The 16,528-nt window shown below is 52.5% G+C and overlaps 1 protein-coding gene across 1 annotated transcript; it reads right to left on the bottom strand.

Annotated features, from left to right (window-relative positions):
• Window positions 1-251: 251 nt before the first annotated feature.
• Window positions 252-12,436, bottom strand: HCN3 (hyperpolarization activated cyclic nucleotide gated potassium channel 3). The gene is made up of 8 exons (XM_050753045.1): window positions 11,989-12,436; window positions 7,079-7,508; window positions 5,972-6,133; window positions 5,352-5,570; window positions 4,800-4,946; window positions 4,144-4,384; window positions 2,764-2,928; window positions 252-2,321 (listed from the first exon to the last, which is right to left on the bottom strand). The coding sequence occupies exons 1-8, from the start codon at window positions 12,270-12,272 to the stop codon at window positions 1,636-1,638; spliced, it is 2,334 nt and encodes a 777-aa protein (XP_050609002.1). The 5' UTR covers window positions 12,273-12,436; the 3' UTR covers window positions 252-1,635.
• Between the last annotated feature and the right edge of the window lie 4,092 nt (window positions 12,437-16,528).

The following is a 16,528-nucleotide window of genomic DNA, read 5'->3' as shown; positions in this document are numbered from 1 at the left end:
TGGTGACTAACAGTGACATGATAGTCCACGCTTTGGGGAAAACTGGGTGGGATGGATGCTGGGGAGAAGGGAGGGCTGGGCAGCTGATTTTGTCACTGTCTTCACCTCTGTGCTGGGCTTGTAGACCACTGTCCTGGCTGCTCTCATGCCCGCCTGATACCTTGCTTGGTCAAATCCCTGGCTGCTTCCTTCTGCACCCAGAAATTCCTTCCCACTCACTTTGTTCCCACACACAAACCAAGAGCCAAAAATGAGTGTGTCTATTTTATATTTAAACCCAGCTGTTTGGAAGCAATTATAAAACTTCTCCCACACACCAACAACCCCAGAACTCCCCACCCAGAAGGAAAGGAGACTTGGGGTCCTGGCCCCACAGTCTCTAATGCTGTAGAGTAGCAGAGGGGACAGACAGAGTGAGTGAGTGTGGTAAAGGACTGCTCTTGTCCCTGAGAAGGCAGAGGTGCTGGCTGGCCTGCCCTTCCCAGGCTTGGATACCTTGGGCCTTTCCCTTACTCCTGCACCAACAGCAAACTCAGAAGGAAAAAAACAAAACAAAACTCTAAAGGTAAACACAGTCCTTCTCCCTCTCTCATGTGGCTCCTCCTGCCCCTACCTGGGAGAAGGTTCAAGTATTGCGCTGATGGGTTTGGGAAAGGACCACAGAGGCTGGCATGGAGAGGCCCTGCCTCCTCCTACTCCTCCTGTCTCCTTATCTGAAAAGGAGGGGAGGGATGGATAAAGGAATGGGTAAACAAAATGAATTGGTAACACATAAAATTAGTAAATGAATAAATACAATTAAATAAATGAATAAATAAATAAACAAGCAAAGAAAAAAATATCTCACAAGGATTCAGCCATTTGCCCCTCCACCAGCGGGGATCTAGGCTGGCATATTAATAAGGAGGTGCCAACTACTCCTTAACTTTTAGGGGGGCATGACTGGGGCAGAGGGTACAGGGGAGAGGCACCTCCCGGTTTACAAAAAGATGGTCTACCACAGGACAGAGACTGCAGGGAACTTAGAAGTGTGTTCCCACTCAGGGGGTAGACACGGAGTGTCCACAGGTGGCAGTGAGTGGGTAAAGGTGGATACCTACACTCAGGACTCAAGACATCTGCTGGCAGTAATGGGGGCGCAGGTGATTGGCAGTGCCTGGCTATGCTACAGGAACAGGAAGATAACCAGGCCAGGCAGAACCTGCAGGATCATCGGCAGGGAAACAGAGACATCTAGCTACTTGGCAGTGATGGCGGTGGCAAGTACTTGTGCTTAGTAAAGGTGGGGTCATGGGCCTGGGCCTGCACCTGGCAGGACCATAGCCAGGGGAATATTCTTGTCAGAGGGTTTTGAGTCACTTCTACTTGGCAGTGGAGACATACAGCGCCTGGCATATTACCTTGAACATGGTAGCTGCTCAGTACACATGATGAATGGGTGAATGGATTATGATGGGACAAGCTACAGGATTCTTGAGCTGAGACCGTCTTCATGGCAGTATGGGGAATGTCCGCACAGGGTCGACATTTCCATGGGGCAATGTTTCAGGTCCCCACGGCCTTCCCCAAGAGGCATCTGCCTTAGGGTACATACTACTGCACCCCAAGAACTAAGGCTGGATGTACTCAAGGGTTTTACATGTTGGCAGAAAGCTGGAGACCCCGGGGGGTGGCTGGCTCAGGCACTGGTGGCCTGGGGGGCTGGGCTGTCCTTGGAGGCTTGGCCAGGAGCCCTGAGGGAGGCAGCCGCTCATTTCCTGATCCCTTACGCCCAGGAGAGCCATCGCCTGATGCCCGCTGAGGCAGAGAGGGTTGGGAGGCTGACAGTGGGCGGCCTCGAGGTCCTAGCCGCCGTCCACCTCCTCCTGGGGGGGGACCCAGCAGGGAGACCTGGGAGCACCCTGCCCGGGATAGGCTGGCATGCAGGGTTCGGGCAGGTGGGGCGGGCAGGCGGGAGGTGGATGCCCACGGGCCAGCTCGGACGGGCACCAGCGGGGAAGCTGGAGACCCTGCTGAGCGCCGAGCAGAGCGAGCAAGGAGGGTGGCTGGAGAGTCAGGGGAGAGGGGCAGAGGGCCCCGCTGGTGAGTCAGGGCAATGGCCACATTGGAGGTAACAGCAGCTGCCTGAAGGGGCACATGTACCAGTGGCTCCCACAGTACTGGCTTTCCACTGAGCCGAGCTCCTGTGCTCGGGGCCAGACCCCGAACACCACGAGCCATGTCTCTGTCATGTTGCACCAAGTGCTGCTCCATGATGCCACCACCACTGCTGCCTGGACTTGGCTCAGAGCGCTTCCGCTGCAGTATGGAATTCTTCTTGCCTAAAAGTTGTCCCGGGAGGGAGAAGTTAAGGATAGGGAAGGAATCCAAGATGGAGGTTGGATATCAAAGAGTATGAGGGTATCAGGATGGGGTGGGGTTGAGGGTAGGGGATGGGAGTCAGTAGTATGGCAATGGGGCTATGCGGGTGGAGATGGGGGTTGGAGGAAGAGGGTATGTATCAGAGACAGCGAGGGTCAGAGGACTGGTACTCAGGGGAAGGAGGACTCAGGACATGGAGACTTGGGATGCTATCTCTCCTGGGTAGGACATGCTGAGGGATAGGGACAGTGGGCCACAGTGTCGAAAGGCCTGTTAGGGGGCATTTGTTGGGGCTGAATTGATTGGGATATGATCCTGGAGCCCTAAACCCTGGGCTCCTTGCTTTGGAGGTGGGGTGAGGGCACAGCCTGGACCCAGAGCAGATAGGTGGACAGGTCTCACCGATGCGGCGCAGCCGATCCATGGCCACGGTCTCAAAGGCCCGGCGCATCATGGGGAACTCCTCGAGCACAGCGTTGAAATGGTCCACACTGAGTGAGTAGAGGCGGCAGTAGGTGTCAGCCCGAACACTGGCTGTGCGCCGGCCCCTAGTTAGCAGGCAGATCTCTGCAGAAATTGGGAGGAAGCTTCAGAAGCCCTGTCCTTGTCCCTGGAACTCCTCTCACTGAGCCTGTAGCAGTGGACCCCACTTTCTAAGGCTCCTCCCTAGATGTGGGAGAAACCATTGATTATCTATTACCTCCCTGCCCCAGGGTCCCTAAACACCCCAAGCATTGTCTTTCTCCAGACTCCCACAATTACTGGATTACTGCTCCCTGTCCTTCCCACTCTGTCCAAATGAAGGCTGACGACCAGACATGTCTTGCTGGCCCTAGATTCCCAGTGATTCCACTTCACTTTAACTCCCACCCCTCCCCGACTACTCTATCCCAAGAGGTAGACCTGGGCAACTCAGTGTACCTACCCCTCCTACCCCTTTGAATAAACACTGAGGGCAGCCCTGAAGGAGAAAAGCAGTGTCAAAGAGCAAAGTGCAATGTGATGGGGATAGTGGGTGGTATGGGGGCTGAGAGATTATATGAGCCTCCAGTCACTTTGGGCAGTGGCTGGCTGAACTGCCCCTACTGCCACAGGCTGGGTCCCTGAATCACACCACCAGGCAGCTCCATAAAGCTCATGCTCCAGGACAGTCGTGCTTCACTCCTGCCTTTCCCTCATCTCATAGGCTCCTTGGATTTCACTGTCTAAGGTTTCTAAAAGGCCCTCTGGCCCAGTAGTTTGCAACCTGGCTGTGCATTAGAATCTCCTGGGAAGCTTTTAAAAACTACAGAGCTCAGGCCAGGCGCGGTGGCTCACGCCTGTAATCCCAGCACTTTGGGAGGCCGAGGCGGGCAGATCATGAGGTCAGGAGATTGAGACCATCCTGGCTAATATGGTGAAACCCTGTCTCTAGTAAAAATACAAAAAATTAGCCAGGCATGGTGGTGGGTACCTGTAGTCCCAGCTACTCAGGAGCCTGAGGCAGGAGAATCAACCTAGGAGGCGGAGCTTGCAGTGAGCCAAGACTGCACCACTGCACTCCAGCCTGGGCAACAGTGTGAGACTCCGCCTCAAACAAACAAACAAACAAAAAACAAACAAACAAACAAAAAAACTGCAGAGCTCCAGATCCCAGCCCAGAGATTCTCCGTGAGTAGGCCTGGGGAGGGGCTGGAGCTCTGTGATTCTGCAGCGTACCCAGATAGGGATCCTGAGCCCAGGAGCAGTTGCCCTCTCCACTGTCTGCTTGTGACCCTGCCACCCTCCCTGAGGCCTGCTGACCCCCAAAGTAGGATCCATCGGTGAGGCGTGTGTCCCGGGCGCCGCGGGCCAGCACACTGAGCAACCCATGCTGGATGAAGTACATCTTCCTCCCCATGGAGCCCTCACGCACCACGAGGTCCCCCGGCTGGAAGACCTCAAAGCGCAGCTTGGTGAGGACTGCAGTGACGAAGCTGGGGTCGGCGTGGGCAAACAGCGGCATGTGGGCCACCAGGCCCCGACAGGTGAAGTTAATGATCTCCTGGACAGGGGAGGGGCCTGTCAGGCAGGCTGTGCCCGGTGACCTGAGATGATCCCCCAAGCTCATCTGCTTCCAGAAACCCCACCCCTGGGGTCATGTTCTGCCAAAGGATGGGGATGCGTCAGTGGACCTGGGACCATCCCTAAGCTCCTGCCTTCGGATCTTTCCCATGAGCCCTTGTGGGACCATTCCCCGAAAACAGAGATCCCTATAGTCCCTCCTCATGTATACTTCACCTGCAAAGGACCTTCAAGAAAGACCCTAGCCCCTGAAAGCCCCCCAAATACCTGGCCTCCCACAGGGCCCTCTGCAGGCCTCATTCCCTATAGGAGCACCTGCTGACCAATAGCCCCTACCACCAGACAGCACTCCAGGTCCCTGAAGAGTCCCCCTTCCAGGCCCAACCCAGCCCCACCTCCCGAAGCGGCTCGCTCAGCTCGCCCAGGATGCTTTCCTCGTCGAACATCTTGCCCTGGTAGCGGTGCTCATAGTACTCGTGGATGCGCTGCCGCGTGTCTGCTGGCAGCTTGTGGAAGGACATGTACTGCTCCACCTGCTTATACTGGAGGGCCAGCCCATTGCCAGGGGCAAGAGGACACAGGGAGAGATTTGGGGCCGGAACAGTGGGGTGTGTGTGGGGGAGGTCAGAGACACAGGTCAAACTCAAAGGGGTGAAACATGGAACCAGACATGGATACATAGGGCCACAGAGCAATATGGATAATGGTAGGTACCAGGAAGACACAGAGCACAGTCATAGGAAAACCCAGGTGTGGACAGCGGAGGGGCCAAGCACAGGCATAGGTTCAAACAAGGAAAAGGTACACGCAGGGGCAGGGAACAAATGGACACAGGGCAGGAAAGGACAGAGATGCAACAGGGGCACACATCAGAATGGGCGTCAAGTCAGGTTACCCAGTCTCCAACACCCCTCCATGCCACACCTCCCTCTCCTGTCCCTGCTGACCTTCTCCTGGTACTGACGCCGGGAAGAGTCCAGGGACTGGATGAGTGCCGTGGCGTGGCCGATGAACATGGCGTAGCATGTGGCACCCACGATCATGCTGAGCATGGTGAGCCAGACGTCGGGCATGCCTACAGGTGCCTGCTGCCCATAGCCAATGCACAGCATGTGGCTCATGGCCTTGAACAGGGCATGGGAATATTGGCGGCCCCACGAGTGGTTCTGAGGGGCAGAGTGTATTGCAGAGCTGGGCATGGGCCCCTTGGAGCCTCATTCTCCACCTGCCCCTCTTCCTCTTTTGGTCTTTCTCTCTGCCCCCTTCTACTGCAGGCCTTCCTCCTGGCAGGCACTTAAGTTTGGTTCTGGGGGCCCTGAGGCAAAAGGGTCCTCTATTGCAACTTGGGGACCTCAGCTTCTGGCTAGGTACCCTTAGTTGCCTGCTCCCTCCAACACACGAGCACTTCTTCTGGGTCTCCTTCCCCTTTCCTCCCTCCTCCCCACCTCCTCACTCCTATTTTCTGTCGTGATCATCTCCCACCTCCTGCTCCCTGTGCCATCCCTGCTACTCGGGCAGAAGAGCCCTAAGAAGGCCCAGGAAAGGCAGAGCTGTGGGGACTTCTCACCACCATGTGGTTGATGGAGACCCAGCAGTCGGGAGGGAAGTCCTGCAGCATGGGCACCAGGAACTGCAGACAGCCATCCCAGTGACATAGCAGCAGCATCATCCCAATGAGGTTGAAGATGCGAACCACAGCACTGGCCAGGTCATAGGTCATGTGAAAGATCTGAGGAGTCCAAGGAGGAGCTGCTGTGGACAGGAACCCCTCCCTGCTTGTCCTCCTCCATTCCCAGCCTGGCAAATTCTCTCTCTGAACTACTCCCCAGCCCCAGCCCCCATGAATTAAAAAATGAAACTATTATTCATTTGTATAGAGTTTTGTGGCAGACATGTATAGCTAATGCAAAGCAGTTTCTTATTTCTCTCATCTTATGGATAGGAAAGCTGAGGTCAGTCATGTGCCCAGAACCACATAGTAAGTGTCACAGCAGAGAATCAAACAAATCTATTGCACAAGCTGCCCAAGTGTAGCCTAGAAAAGAGAGAGGGCATTTCACAGTGTAATGTCTCCAGAGCATATGTGTAAGAATTAATGCCAGCAGCCCTCTCCTTTCCAGTCGTAATAATACATAATAGTGGCTTCACTGAGAACTTAGTATGTGCTAGACACCTTTCTAAGTGATTTGCATGTATTAACTCCTTTAATTCTAACAGCCTTATCACAGGCAAGTGTATTTAACACTCTCATTTTATAGAACAGAAAATCAAGTCTCCTAGAGTAAACAATAAAACTGGGATCTGACCAAAGACAATGAGACTGCAGAGCCCACAGTCTGAACCACTGAATTCTGCTGCTCTGAAGCTGAAGCTCCAGCTTCTTCCACACCTCCTCCTCCACCCAGCATCCAGCTAACTCTAAAGTGTGTCTGGCAGCTGTGCTCCACCCTCCTGTGCCACCATCTTCACCCCAGGTCCCATCCCCTGAATCCTCATTCTGTTCCTGCTTCTCCCCCACCAATTTTGGAGAGAGCTCACCCACGGAAGCTCCACCCATCTTCCCCACCCTATAAGGTCACCAGGAGCCCCACCCATAGCATCTTCCTAGAGGAGTCTGCCAGCACTGCCCCGCCCCCCGCCGCCCCCCGCCGCCCCCGCCACCTCCACGCCCCACCTCCTCCCACTGGTGTATATAGCGGATGAGGCGGGAGAGGCGGAGCAGCCGCAGCAGGCTTAGGATCTTGGTGAAGCGAACGATGCGTAGGGCCCGTGCCGTTTTGTAGACCTCAGCGTCCAACTGTGGCTCCAGCTCCACCACCAGGAAGATGTAATCCACAGGGATAGAAGAGATGAGGTCAACCAGGAACCAGGTGCGCAGGTAGCGCGTGCGGATGGCCCGAGGTGCTAGCAGGATCTCAGCACCCTCCTCCACCACAATGCCCGTTCGGAAGTTCAGCACCAGATCCAGTAGGAAGAAAGTATCAGACAATACGTTGAAGACGATCCAAGGCGGGGAGTTCTCCTCCTTGAAGAAGGTGATACCCACAGGCAGGACGATGAGGTTCCCCACCATCAGCAGCAGCATGATCAGGTCCCAGTAAAACCTAAGGTGGGAGTGAGATGAGGGGTAAAACGGTGAGGATATTTCACCAGTCACTAGACTGACAGAAGATAGGCTGCCATGGCCAAGAATGGTCAAAAATACACAGTAACAGAATGACTGTTCACAGCCGCTGGGAGTATAAGTTGGGACCACCATTTGGGAAAATATTTATCTATTGAAGTTAAACATTTGCATTCCCTGCAACTCAGCAATTCCATTCCTAGGTATAGACACCTCCAAGGGAAACATGCGCTCCAGGAGATACACATAGGAATGTTTACAGCAGCATTAAATTTGAGAACAACGCACATATCCTTGTGTGGAAAAATGTAGATAGATATGTAGATAAATACACTATTTATGGGCTGGCATACCATACAGCTGTGAAATTACCCAACTACAGCTACATTCAGTTCTATGGATGAATTTCAAAAATGCAATGTTGAGCAAAAGAAGCAAGAAACACCCTGGACAACATAGTGAGACCTCATCTCAACAACAAATAAAAAAATTAGCCATGCATGGTGGTGTGCACCTACAGTCCCGGCTACTCAGGAGGCCGAGGTGTACTCTAGTCTGACTGACAGAGCGAGGCCCTGTCTCAAAAGGAAAGCTATGGCTCATGCCTGTAACCCCAGCACTTTGGGAGGCCAAAGTGGGATCACCTGAGTCCAGGAGTTCAAGACCAGCCTGGGCAACATAGTGAGATCCTGTCTCTACAAACAATTAAAAATTAGGCCAGGCCCGGTGGCTCATGCCTGTAATCCCAGCACTTTGGGAGGCCGAGGCTGGCGGATCACCTGAGGTCAGGAGTTTGAGACCAATCTGGCCAACATGGCAAAATCCCATCTCTACTAAAAGTACAAAAATTAGCTGGGCATGGTGGCGGGAGCCTGTAATCCCAGCTACTAGGGAGGCTGAGGCAGGAGAATGGCATAAACCAGGGAGGCAGAGGTTGCAGTGAACCAAGATCACACCACTGCACTCCAACCTGGGTGACAAGAACGAGACTCTGTCTCAAAAAAAAAAAAAAAAATCCCAGCACTTTGGGAGGCCAAGATGAGTGGATCATGAGGTCAAGAGATCAAGACCATCCTGGCCAACATGGTGAAACCCCGTCTCTATGAAAAATATAAAAATTAGCTGGGCGTGGTGGCACACACCTGTAGTCCCAGCTACTCGGGAGGCTGAGGCAGGAGAATCACTGGAACCCGGGAGGTGGAGGTTGCAGTGAGCAGAGATTACACCACTGCACTCCAGGCTGGGTGACAGAGAGAGACTTCATCTCAAAAAAAAAAAAAAAATTAAAAATTAGCCAGGCCCTGGGGGCGGTGGCTTACATCTGTAATCCCAGCACTTTGGGAGGCAAAGGCGGGAGGATCACCTGATTATGTTGGGAGTTCGAGACCAGCCTGACCAACATGGAGAAACCCCATCTCTACTAAAAATACAAAATTAGCCGGGCGTGGTGGTGCATGCCTGTGATCCCAGCTACTGGGGAGACAGGCAGGAGAATCACTTGAACCTGGGAGGTCGAGGTTGCCAAGAGCTGAGATTACACCATTATACTCCAGCCTGGGCAACAAGAGTGAAACTCTGTCTCAAAAAAAAAAAAAAAAAAAAAAAAAAAAAAAAAAAAAATTAGCCGGGTGTGGTGGCACACACCTGTAATCCCAATCCCAGATACTCAGGAGGTCAAGGCAGGAGAATTGCCTGAACCTGTGAGTGGAGGTTGCAGTGAGCCGAAACCACTCCACTGCCCTCTAGCCTGGGCAAGAGTGAGACTCTGTCTTAAACAAATAAAAATTGGCCAGTGTTGTGGCTCACGCCTGTAATCCCAGCACTTTGGGAGGCTGAGGTGGGTGGATCACGAGGTCAAGAGTTCGAGACCAGCATGGACAAAATGGTGAAACCCCACCTCTACTAAAAATACAAAAATTAGCTAAGCGTGGTGGCATGAGCCTGTAATCCCAGCTACTCAGGAGGCTGATGCAGGAGAATCGCTTGAACCTGGGAGGCAGAGGTTGCAGTGAGCCAAATTTGTGCCATTGCACTCCAGCCTGGGTGACAGAGCGACACTCCTTCTCAAAATAAATAAATATAAAAATAAATAAATAAAATTACTCTTCCATATACATATATATCCCTATTATATATCGCTTACCTCACCATTGCTAAATTTTTTTTTTTTTTTTTTGAGACGGAGTCTTGCTCTGTCGCCCGGGCTGGAGTGCAGTGGCGGGATCTCAGCTCACTGCAAGTTCCGCCTCCCGGGTTTACGCCATTCTCCTGCCTCAGCCTCCCAAGTAGCTGGGACTACAGGCGCCCGCCATCTCGCCCGGCTAGTTTTTTGTATTTTTTAGTAGAGACGGGGTTTCACCTTGTTAGCCAGGACGGTCTCGATCTCCTGACCTCGTGATCCGCCCGTCTCGGCCTCCCAAAGTGCTGGGATTACAGGCTTGAGCCACCGCGCCCGGCCCATTGCTAAATATTTTTAAGGTTAAAAACAAAAAGCTAAAGTACCCCGTGCTAATCTCACAGTATTGTTGAAAACATTTACATGGAGACAATAGATGTGACAGTGTGGTATAGGCACTAGTTGGTGTTATAACTCACTCACTCTTTATCCCCAGATTTCTGAAAAGGCTGCTGCTTCTCCCATCTCCGGCTATCTGCCCATTCTAGTCTAGGACCTCATGCCCTCCCCAGCCTTCTCCACCCCATTCCTCTTCTCCAACACAGTTGGACCCACAGATCCTGTTCCTCTGCTGGGGTTTGCTCATCCATGTCCCAGGGTGAGGTGGTCTATCCTGCCTTCCTCTGAATTGAGCTTTCCAGGGATGCCCTTTCCCCTCCACAGAACCTTAGACAGGGCTGCACACATAGAGAAGCTCCACAGGAGATCATGAAGCAGCAAAGCTTGAGTTCTGCATATCTTTCCTCCTCTGGCCTCCCTGTGTCCACTGGGACTCTGGCTGAGCACAGGCAGAGGCATGGGCAGGGGTGAGTGACACTGCTGTGACAGACACCGTGGAAAGAAGAGGTCAAGAGGGAACTGTGTGAAGCCCTCATTCAGAGAATGTCACAGGATAATCTCAGGGACTCAGTTACTTATGGTGATTTTAATTCTAGGACACACCTAATCCCAGTGTCAACTCAGGAGCTAGCTAGCCCCTTCTAACTCGGACTGCAAAATCAATCTTCAGCCCTGAAAGAAGCTTCCTCAAGTCCTGGTCTCTGGGAAGCCCCTTAGACTGTATGTTTTCAATAAACAAAAACCCTCGACCACTCTTCTTTTCTCTCCTGGGCTGCTGAGGAGAAATCCTGTATTGTGAGACACTAAGAGGGGGAGGGAAAGAGGGTTCGCCTAGCCATGAAAGCATCTTCACAGCCTGACTCACAGGTTGGTCACAAGCCTGGCAGGTGATGTAGTAGAGAGAATGGAGAAGCACAATCAGAGGGATACCAGGCTTCTGGGGATCCGTCTGCGAGTGAACTGAGGGAAGGGAGCGAGATCCACAGGAGGCTAGAAAAGTCACGCTGGCTGGGTGGGAACGAGGCAGCAAAGACAGGAGTGAAAGGAACAATGGGAGGAAGAGGGACATAGAGGGAGTGTGTATATATGTGGATTCAAGATAATGTCTGGGTCTACAACTGTATTTCCAGGCTTCAGATTCACACCTCTTCCTCTCTGCTTCTTTCGTTCCCCAGGTTAGGTGCTTTGCACACATCCCTGCCTCATCCAAGAGCTGTCCTTCATTTCCCCCCAAGGACAGGGCTGCTGTCCTCCCCTAGCGACCTTGATGTAGAGGTACAGCCTGACGGAGACTGTGAAATGGCCCCACCCCCACCCTCTGTCCCTTCTGTGGGAGTCACCTGGGTGGTGGTCCTGTCCCTGCTTCCTCCTCAGTCACTCTGAGTCTTGGCCCCGCCCCGCCGCCCCCGCCTTCAGCACTAGGGACAGCGACCAGAGCTGAGGTCTGGACCCTCGCCCCCTTCAGCGTCCCTATTTTTTCCTGATAGTCATGCTGAACTAGGCAGGTGCTAAGGAGGAGGTGTGGAGATGGGAGATAGCAGAGCTCGGCTTCTCCCTCAGACTGGCCCCGATACTTAGAATATAATTTCCCAGATCTCCAGCAAGCAGGACTGGAGGAGGCAGGGGTCCCAAACTCCGGTACTTCCTGTGGTCCGGTTGGGGTCCTGGGTTCCTGAAAGAGGAAATCCAGGTCTCTGGAGATCCCCTGATATCTGCTTGCCCCTTCTGGTGCCCCCAGCTTGCCAAGGCACGGAGGACCTCCGGCAGTGGATACCCGCCCAGGAATTCCCAGGCTAGATTGGAGGAAGTGACTCTCCCGCCCCACCAAGGGATCCCTGGGCTGGAAATGAAGTGACCGTGGAGGGTGGTGCGGGCCGGGTCCCGGTGTCGCTGCCCGCGAGGGTGGGATTGATGTACCCTGCCCTCCCGGCCGAGCCCCCAATACCGGAAGTCGCTGTAAGGGTGGATGATCCAGGCCCCCGCTGACTTCACTCTCTCCTGCTCGATTTCCACTGCTTTGTGGCTGCCGAACACCCGAAGGGAGAACTTGTTGACCGTAGGTTGGAGCAGCGTCCCAAGGTGCCTTCTCTTAGGCTCAGACTCAGATCCGGGGATCGGACCTGAGGCCGCGGTCGCAGGCCGGGGAGCAACGGGAGGCACCTTGGGGGCCTCCAGCCCAGGGGTCGCCCCTTCGCTGGCCCCCGCAACCGGCCCCTGCTCCGCCTCCATGGCGCCCACCCCGCTTACACGCTCGGCCTCCTAGAGCCCTATGTGGCCATCAGGTACCCCCAACCCCTCCAGAGTGGGAGTCGGCGCAGCCCCGCGGGTTCCAGCGGAGGCGTCGTAGGCTCGGAACCGCCGGCGCGCGGGGCGGAGGGGGTGTGCGCTAGACTGGCGGGCGGCGGGCTGGCTGCGCGGCGCCCCCTGGCGAGGGCAGCGCGAAGACCGGGCGGGGCTGGGAAGCCGGGATCCTGGAGGAACTCCGAGACGGGCGTGGCTTAGCAAGGAAGGCGGGGCGCGCAGCCTGAGCCAGGGAGAGGCGTGGCCTAGTGTTAGCCTTTCATCCACTGAGAGCCAGGGAGGAGGAGCCTCCTGCAGTGGCGGGAAAATCGGACGCGGATGTGTAGCTTGAGGGATTTGGGACCAATGGAAGAAGTGGAAATGGCTTTTGGGATTCTTCCCCTCTCTCGCCCAGGGACTTCTGTCCTGCTTCCGTCTTCTCTCAACACTGTCCTAGGCATATTCTTGTCTTTTTGGTCTCCTCCGAACTGCTTCCCCAAGTATTTAATTCCCTAATTCATTCTGTCAGCCTTCACCAAGTGCAACTCTGTCTGTCATTGAGTGGATATAAAAGTCCTACTCTTAGCATCTCCATGTAGTAATGGAAAACAACACAAAACAAAACAAAAACAAAGGCCTAGCCATAAAGCCACTGCTCATCTGTGCCCAAGGACAGACAGGTAAATTGCAGCGCTATGCGAAGTGCTATAAACTCCTAAATATCTCAGATTCTTCCCTTCATCTCCAATTCTTATTGCCACTGCCTCATGTCAAGCCCTAAGGATTTTTTCACCTAAATTACTTCAGAAACCTCTAAAAGAGTCTTCGACTTCTTCTAGGCTAATTCTTCTTCCATTCCCTGCCAGTTACTTTCCTAAAATCCAACTATGGCTATGTCACTTGCTTGAAGTCCATCAGGCTTTCCCATCTTCTACCGGGGTACATTTAAGCTCCTTAGCATGGTGTACCAGGCCCCAAAAATTTGGACCTAGTTTCAACAGTCTGTCTTCTGACCGTCCCCCTCGTGCAAGCCAGAGCCCCAATCATGCTGAAAGACTTTGTGCCTTGTCTCTATGCTTTTACAAATATTTTCTCTGCCTGGTATTCTCCTCTAATTCACTTTCAAACACTTGGTTCAGATCTCACCTTCTCTAGGAAACCTAGAAACACATTTCCAGCTCTCCTTTCCCCAGGTAGGGTCTATTCTAGAGCCTTTTTTTTTTTTTTTTTTTTTTTTTTTTTGAGATGGAGCCTCCCTCTGTCCCCCAGGTTGGAGTGCAGTGGCCGGATCTCAGCTCACTGCAAGCTCCGCCTTCCAGGTTTACGCCAGTCTCCTGCCTCAGCCTCCCGAGTACCTGGGACTACAGGCGCCCGCCACATCGCCCGGCTAGTGTTTTGGTGTTTTTTAGTAGAGACGGGTTTTCACCGTGTTAGCCAGGATGGTCTCAATCTCCTGACCTTGTGATCCGCCCGTCTTGGCCTCCCAAAGTGCTGGGATTACAGGCTTGAGCCACTGTGCCCGGCCTATTCTAGAGCTTTTTTTTTTTTTTTTTTTTTTTTTTTTTTTTTTTTTTTTGAGACGGAGTCTCGCTCTGTCGCCCAGGCTGGAGTGCAGTGGCACGATCTCGGCTCACTGCAAGCTCCGCCTCCCGGTTTCCCGCCATTCTCCTGGCTCAGCCTCCCGAGTAGCTGGGACTACAGGCGCCCACAACCTCGCCCGGCTAGTTTTTTGTATTTTTAGTAGAGACGGGGTTTCACCGTGGTCTCGATCTCCTGACCTTGTGATCCGCCCGCCTCGGCCTCCCAAAGTGCTGGGATTACAGGCGTGAGCCACCGCGCCCGGCCTTCTAGAGCTTTTTTACAGCAGCCAGGGCACCACTGTTTTGAGCAGCTCATGTCACAGGGATACCATTATTATTATTATTTTAAGAGATGAGGTCACACTATGTTGCCCGAGCTGGTTTTGAACTCCTGAGCTCAAGTGATCTTCCTGCCTTGGCTTCCCAAAGTGCTAGGATCACAGGCGTGAGCGTGGTCTCATTATTTATTTACAGGTTTGTCTCTCCTGTTAGATTGTGAAACTCTGAGAAACAGGAACCTTGCACCTGGCACAATGCTGGACACATAGTGGACATTCAGTAAATGCTTGTTGAATGAATTAATAATCTAAGAAAATGTTCCAGGAGGAGGAAGTGAAATCTTTACTTCTCTCTCCCCGACTCTTCATTGATTGCCCTTCATCTTCTATTCCAGAGAACTTCTCTAAACTATGTCTGGTTATCTGATCTAACCTCCATGTGACTATCCTTCATCCAGCTCCTCTCTAATATTTCCTGACTTTATTTATTTACTCATTCTAGAGTCAAGGTCAGCTCTGTTGCTCAAGCTGGAGTGCAGTGGTGCGATCATGACCCACTGCAGCCTCAAAGCAATCTTCCCACCTCAGTTTCCTGAGTAACTGGGACTACAGGTGTGAACCACTTTGCTCAGCTTCCTGACTTTAATATAGTTATTCTCAGATTATATTATTTCTCTTCCAATTTACCTTTCTGACCACTTCTCAATTGCTTCTGTAGAGTAACTACTTCTTCTCATTTTCTTTTTTTCTTTTCTTTTATTTATTTATTTTTTTTTTTTTGAGAAAGAGTCTCACACTGTCACCCAAGCCGGAGTGCAGTGGCACAATCACGGGTCGCTACAGCCTCGACCTCCCCAGGCTCAGGTGATCCTCCCGCCTCAGCCTCCCAAGTAGCTGGGACTACAGGCGGGAGACACCATGACTGGCTAATTTTTATTTTCATTTATTTATTTATTTATTTATTTATTTATTTATTTATTTATTTATTTTTTAGACACAGTCTCACTCTGTTGCCCAGGCTGGAGTGCAGTGGCACCATCTCGGCTCACTGCAACCTCCGCCTCCCGGATTCAAGCGATTCTCGTGCCTCAGCTTCCAGAATAGCTGGTATTACAGGGACCCGCCATCGCACCTGGCTAATTTTTGTATTTTTAGTAGAGACGGGGTTTCACCATGTTGGCCAGGCTGGTCTTGAACTCCTGTGCTCAAGTGATTCACCTGCCTGGGCCTCCAAAAGTGTTGGGATTACAAGCATGAGCCACAACACTTGGCCTAATTTTTGTATTTTTTGTAGAGTCTGGGTTTCGCCCTGTTGTCCAGGCTGGTCTCGAACTCCTGTGCTCAATTGATCCACCCACCTTGGCCTCCCAAAGTGTTGGTATTAGTATTACAGGCGTGAGCCACCTCACCCAGCCTTCCTGTTCTTTTTTAAGATTTAGTAAACTGGCCAGGCACGGTGCCTGATGCTTGTAATCCCAGCACTTTGGGAGGCCGACGGGGGAGGATTGCTTGAGCTCAAGGGTTCAAGACCAGCCTGGGTAACAAAGTGAGGCACTATCTCTACAAGAAAAAAAAAAAGCTGGGCGTGGTGATGCGCGCCTGTAGTAAACATATGTGTGTGTACATATATATGTTTTGTTTTGTTTTGTTTGAGACAGAGTCTCGCTCTGTCACCCAGGATGGAGTGCAATGGCATGATCTTGGCTCACTGCAACCTCCGCCTCCCGGGTTCAAGCGATTCTCCTGCCTCAGCCTCCTGAGTAGCTGGGATTTCAAGCGCATGCCACCACGCCCGACTGATTTTTGTATTTTTAGTAGAGATGGGGTTTCACCATGTTGATCAGGCTAATCTCGAACTTCTGACCTCGTGATCCGCCGGCCTCGGCTTCCCAAAGTGTTGGAATTACAGACTTGAGCCCCCGCGCCCAGCCCTAGTAAACTTATATTTCTCACACATTATGTAAGCCACTTTAGGATACAGTTCTCAAGTGAGTCCCCTTTTTCGGCACCCGATTCTCTAACCCTCCATTGCTCAAACCTTTCCCCCATGGCTGTCACCCCACCCCGAGTCGTGCATAACTTTTGCTGATGACAAAAGGTGGCAGACTTTTGTTCTGGGGATAGGTAGGTGATGTGTTTTAAGAAATGGTTATTTTCAGGCTATGCAGAAGAATGAGACTTCACCATCAAGCCTCACTAGAGTCGGGCTTGCAGAGCAGCGACACTGTATTGACAATGACAATCCTTTCTTTTAAACTCCAAACCTAACTAAGCCACACGTCTCCATGCAAAGGGTAAAAGATTGAAGAGGGAGTGGGAAAGGACAGGAGGCGGGGCATAGCGGGCC

Source organism: Macaca thibetana, chromosome 1 (genome assembly GCF_024542745.1).
Source record: "Macaca thibetana thibetana isolate TM-01 chromosome 1, ASM2454274v1, whole genome shotgun sequence".
Classification (NCBI taxonomy): Eukaryota; Metazoa; Chordata; class Mammalia; order Primates; family Cercopithecidae; genus Macaca; species Macaca thibetana.
The sequence above is the reverse complement of the archived record's forward strand: the minus strand, read 5'-3'. Positions and strand labels throughout refer to the sequence as shown.

Bases quoted from the DNA above. Each gene is read 5' to 3' on its own strand.
- HCN3 (XM_050753045.1), bottom strand. From the start codon at position 12,272: ATGGAGGCGGAGCAGGGGCCGGTTGCGGGGGCCAGCGAAGGGGCGACC. The intron at 2,929-4,143 runs GTCAGCAGGCCT...CAATTTCTGCAG, and splicing joins CGATGGATCCTACTTTGGGG to AGATCTGCCTGCTAACTAGG. The intron at 2,322-2,763 runs GTGAGACCTGTC...GACAACTTTTAG, and splicing joins GGATCGGCTGCGCCGCATCG to GCAAGAAGAATTCCATACTG.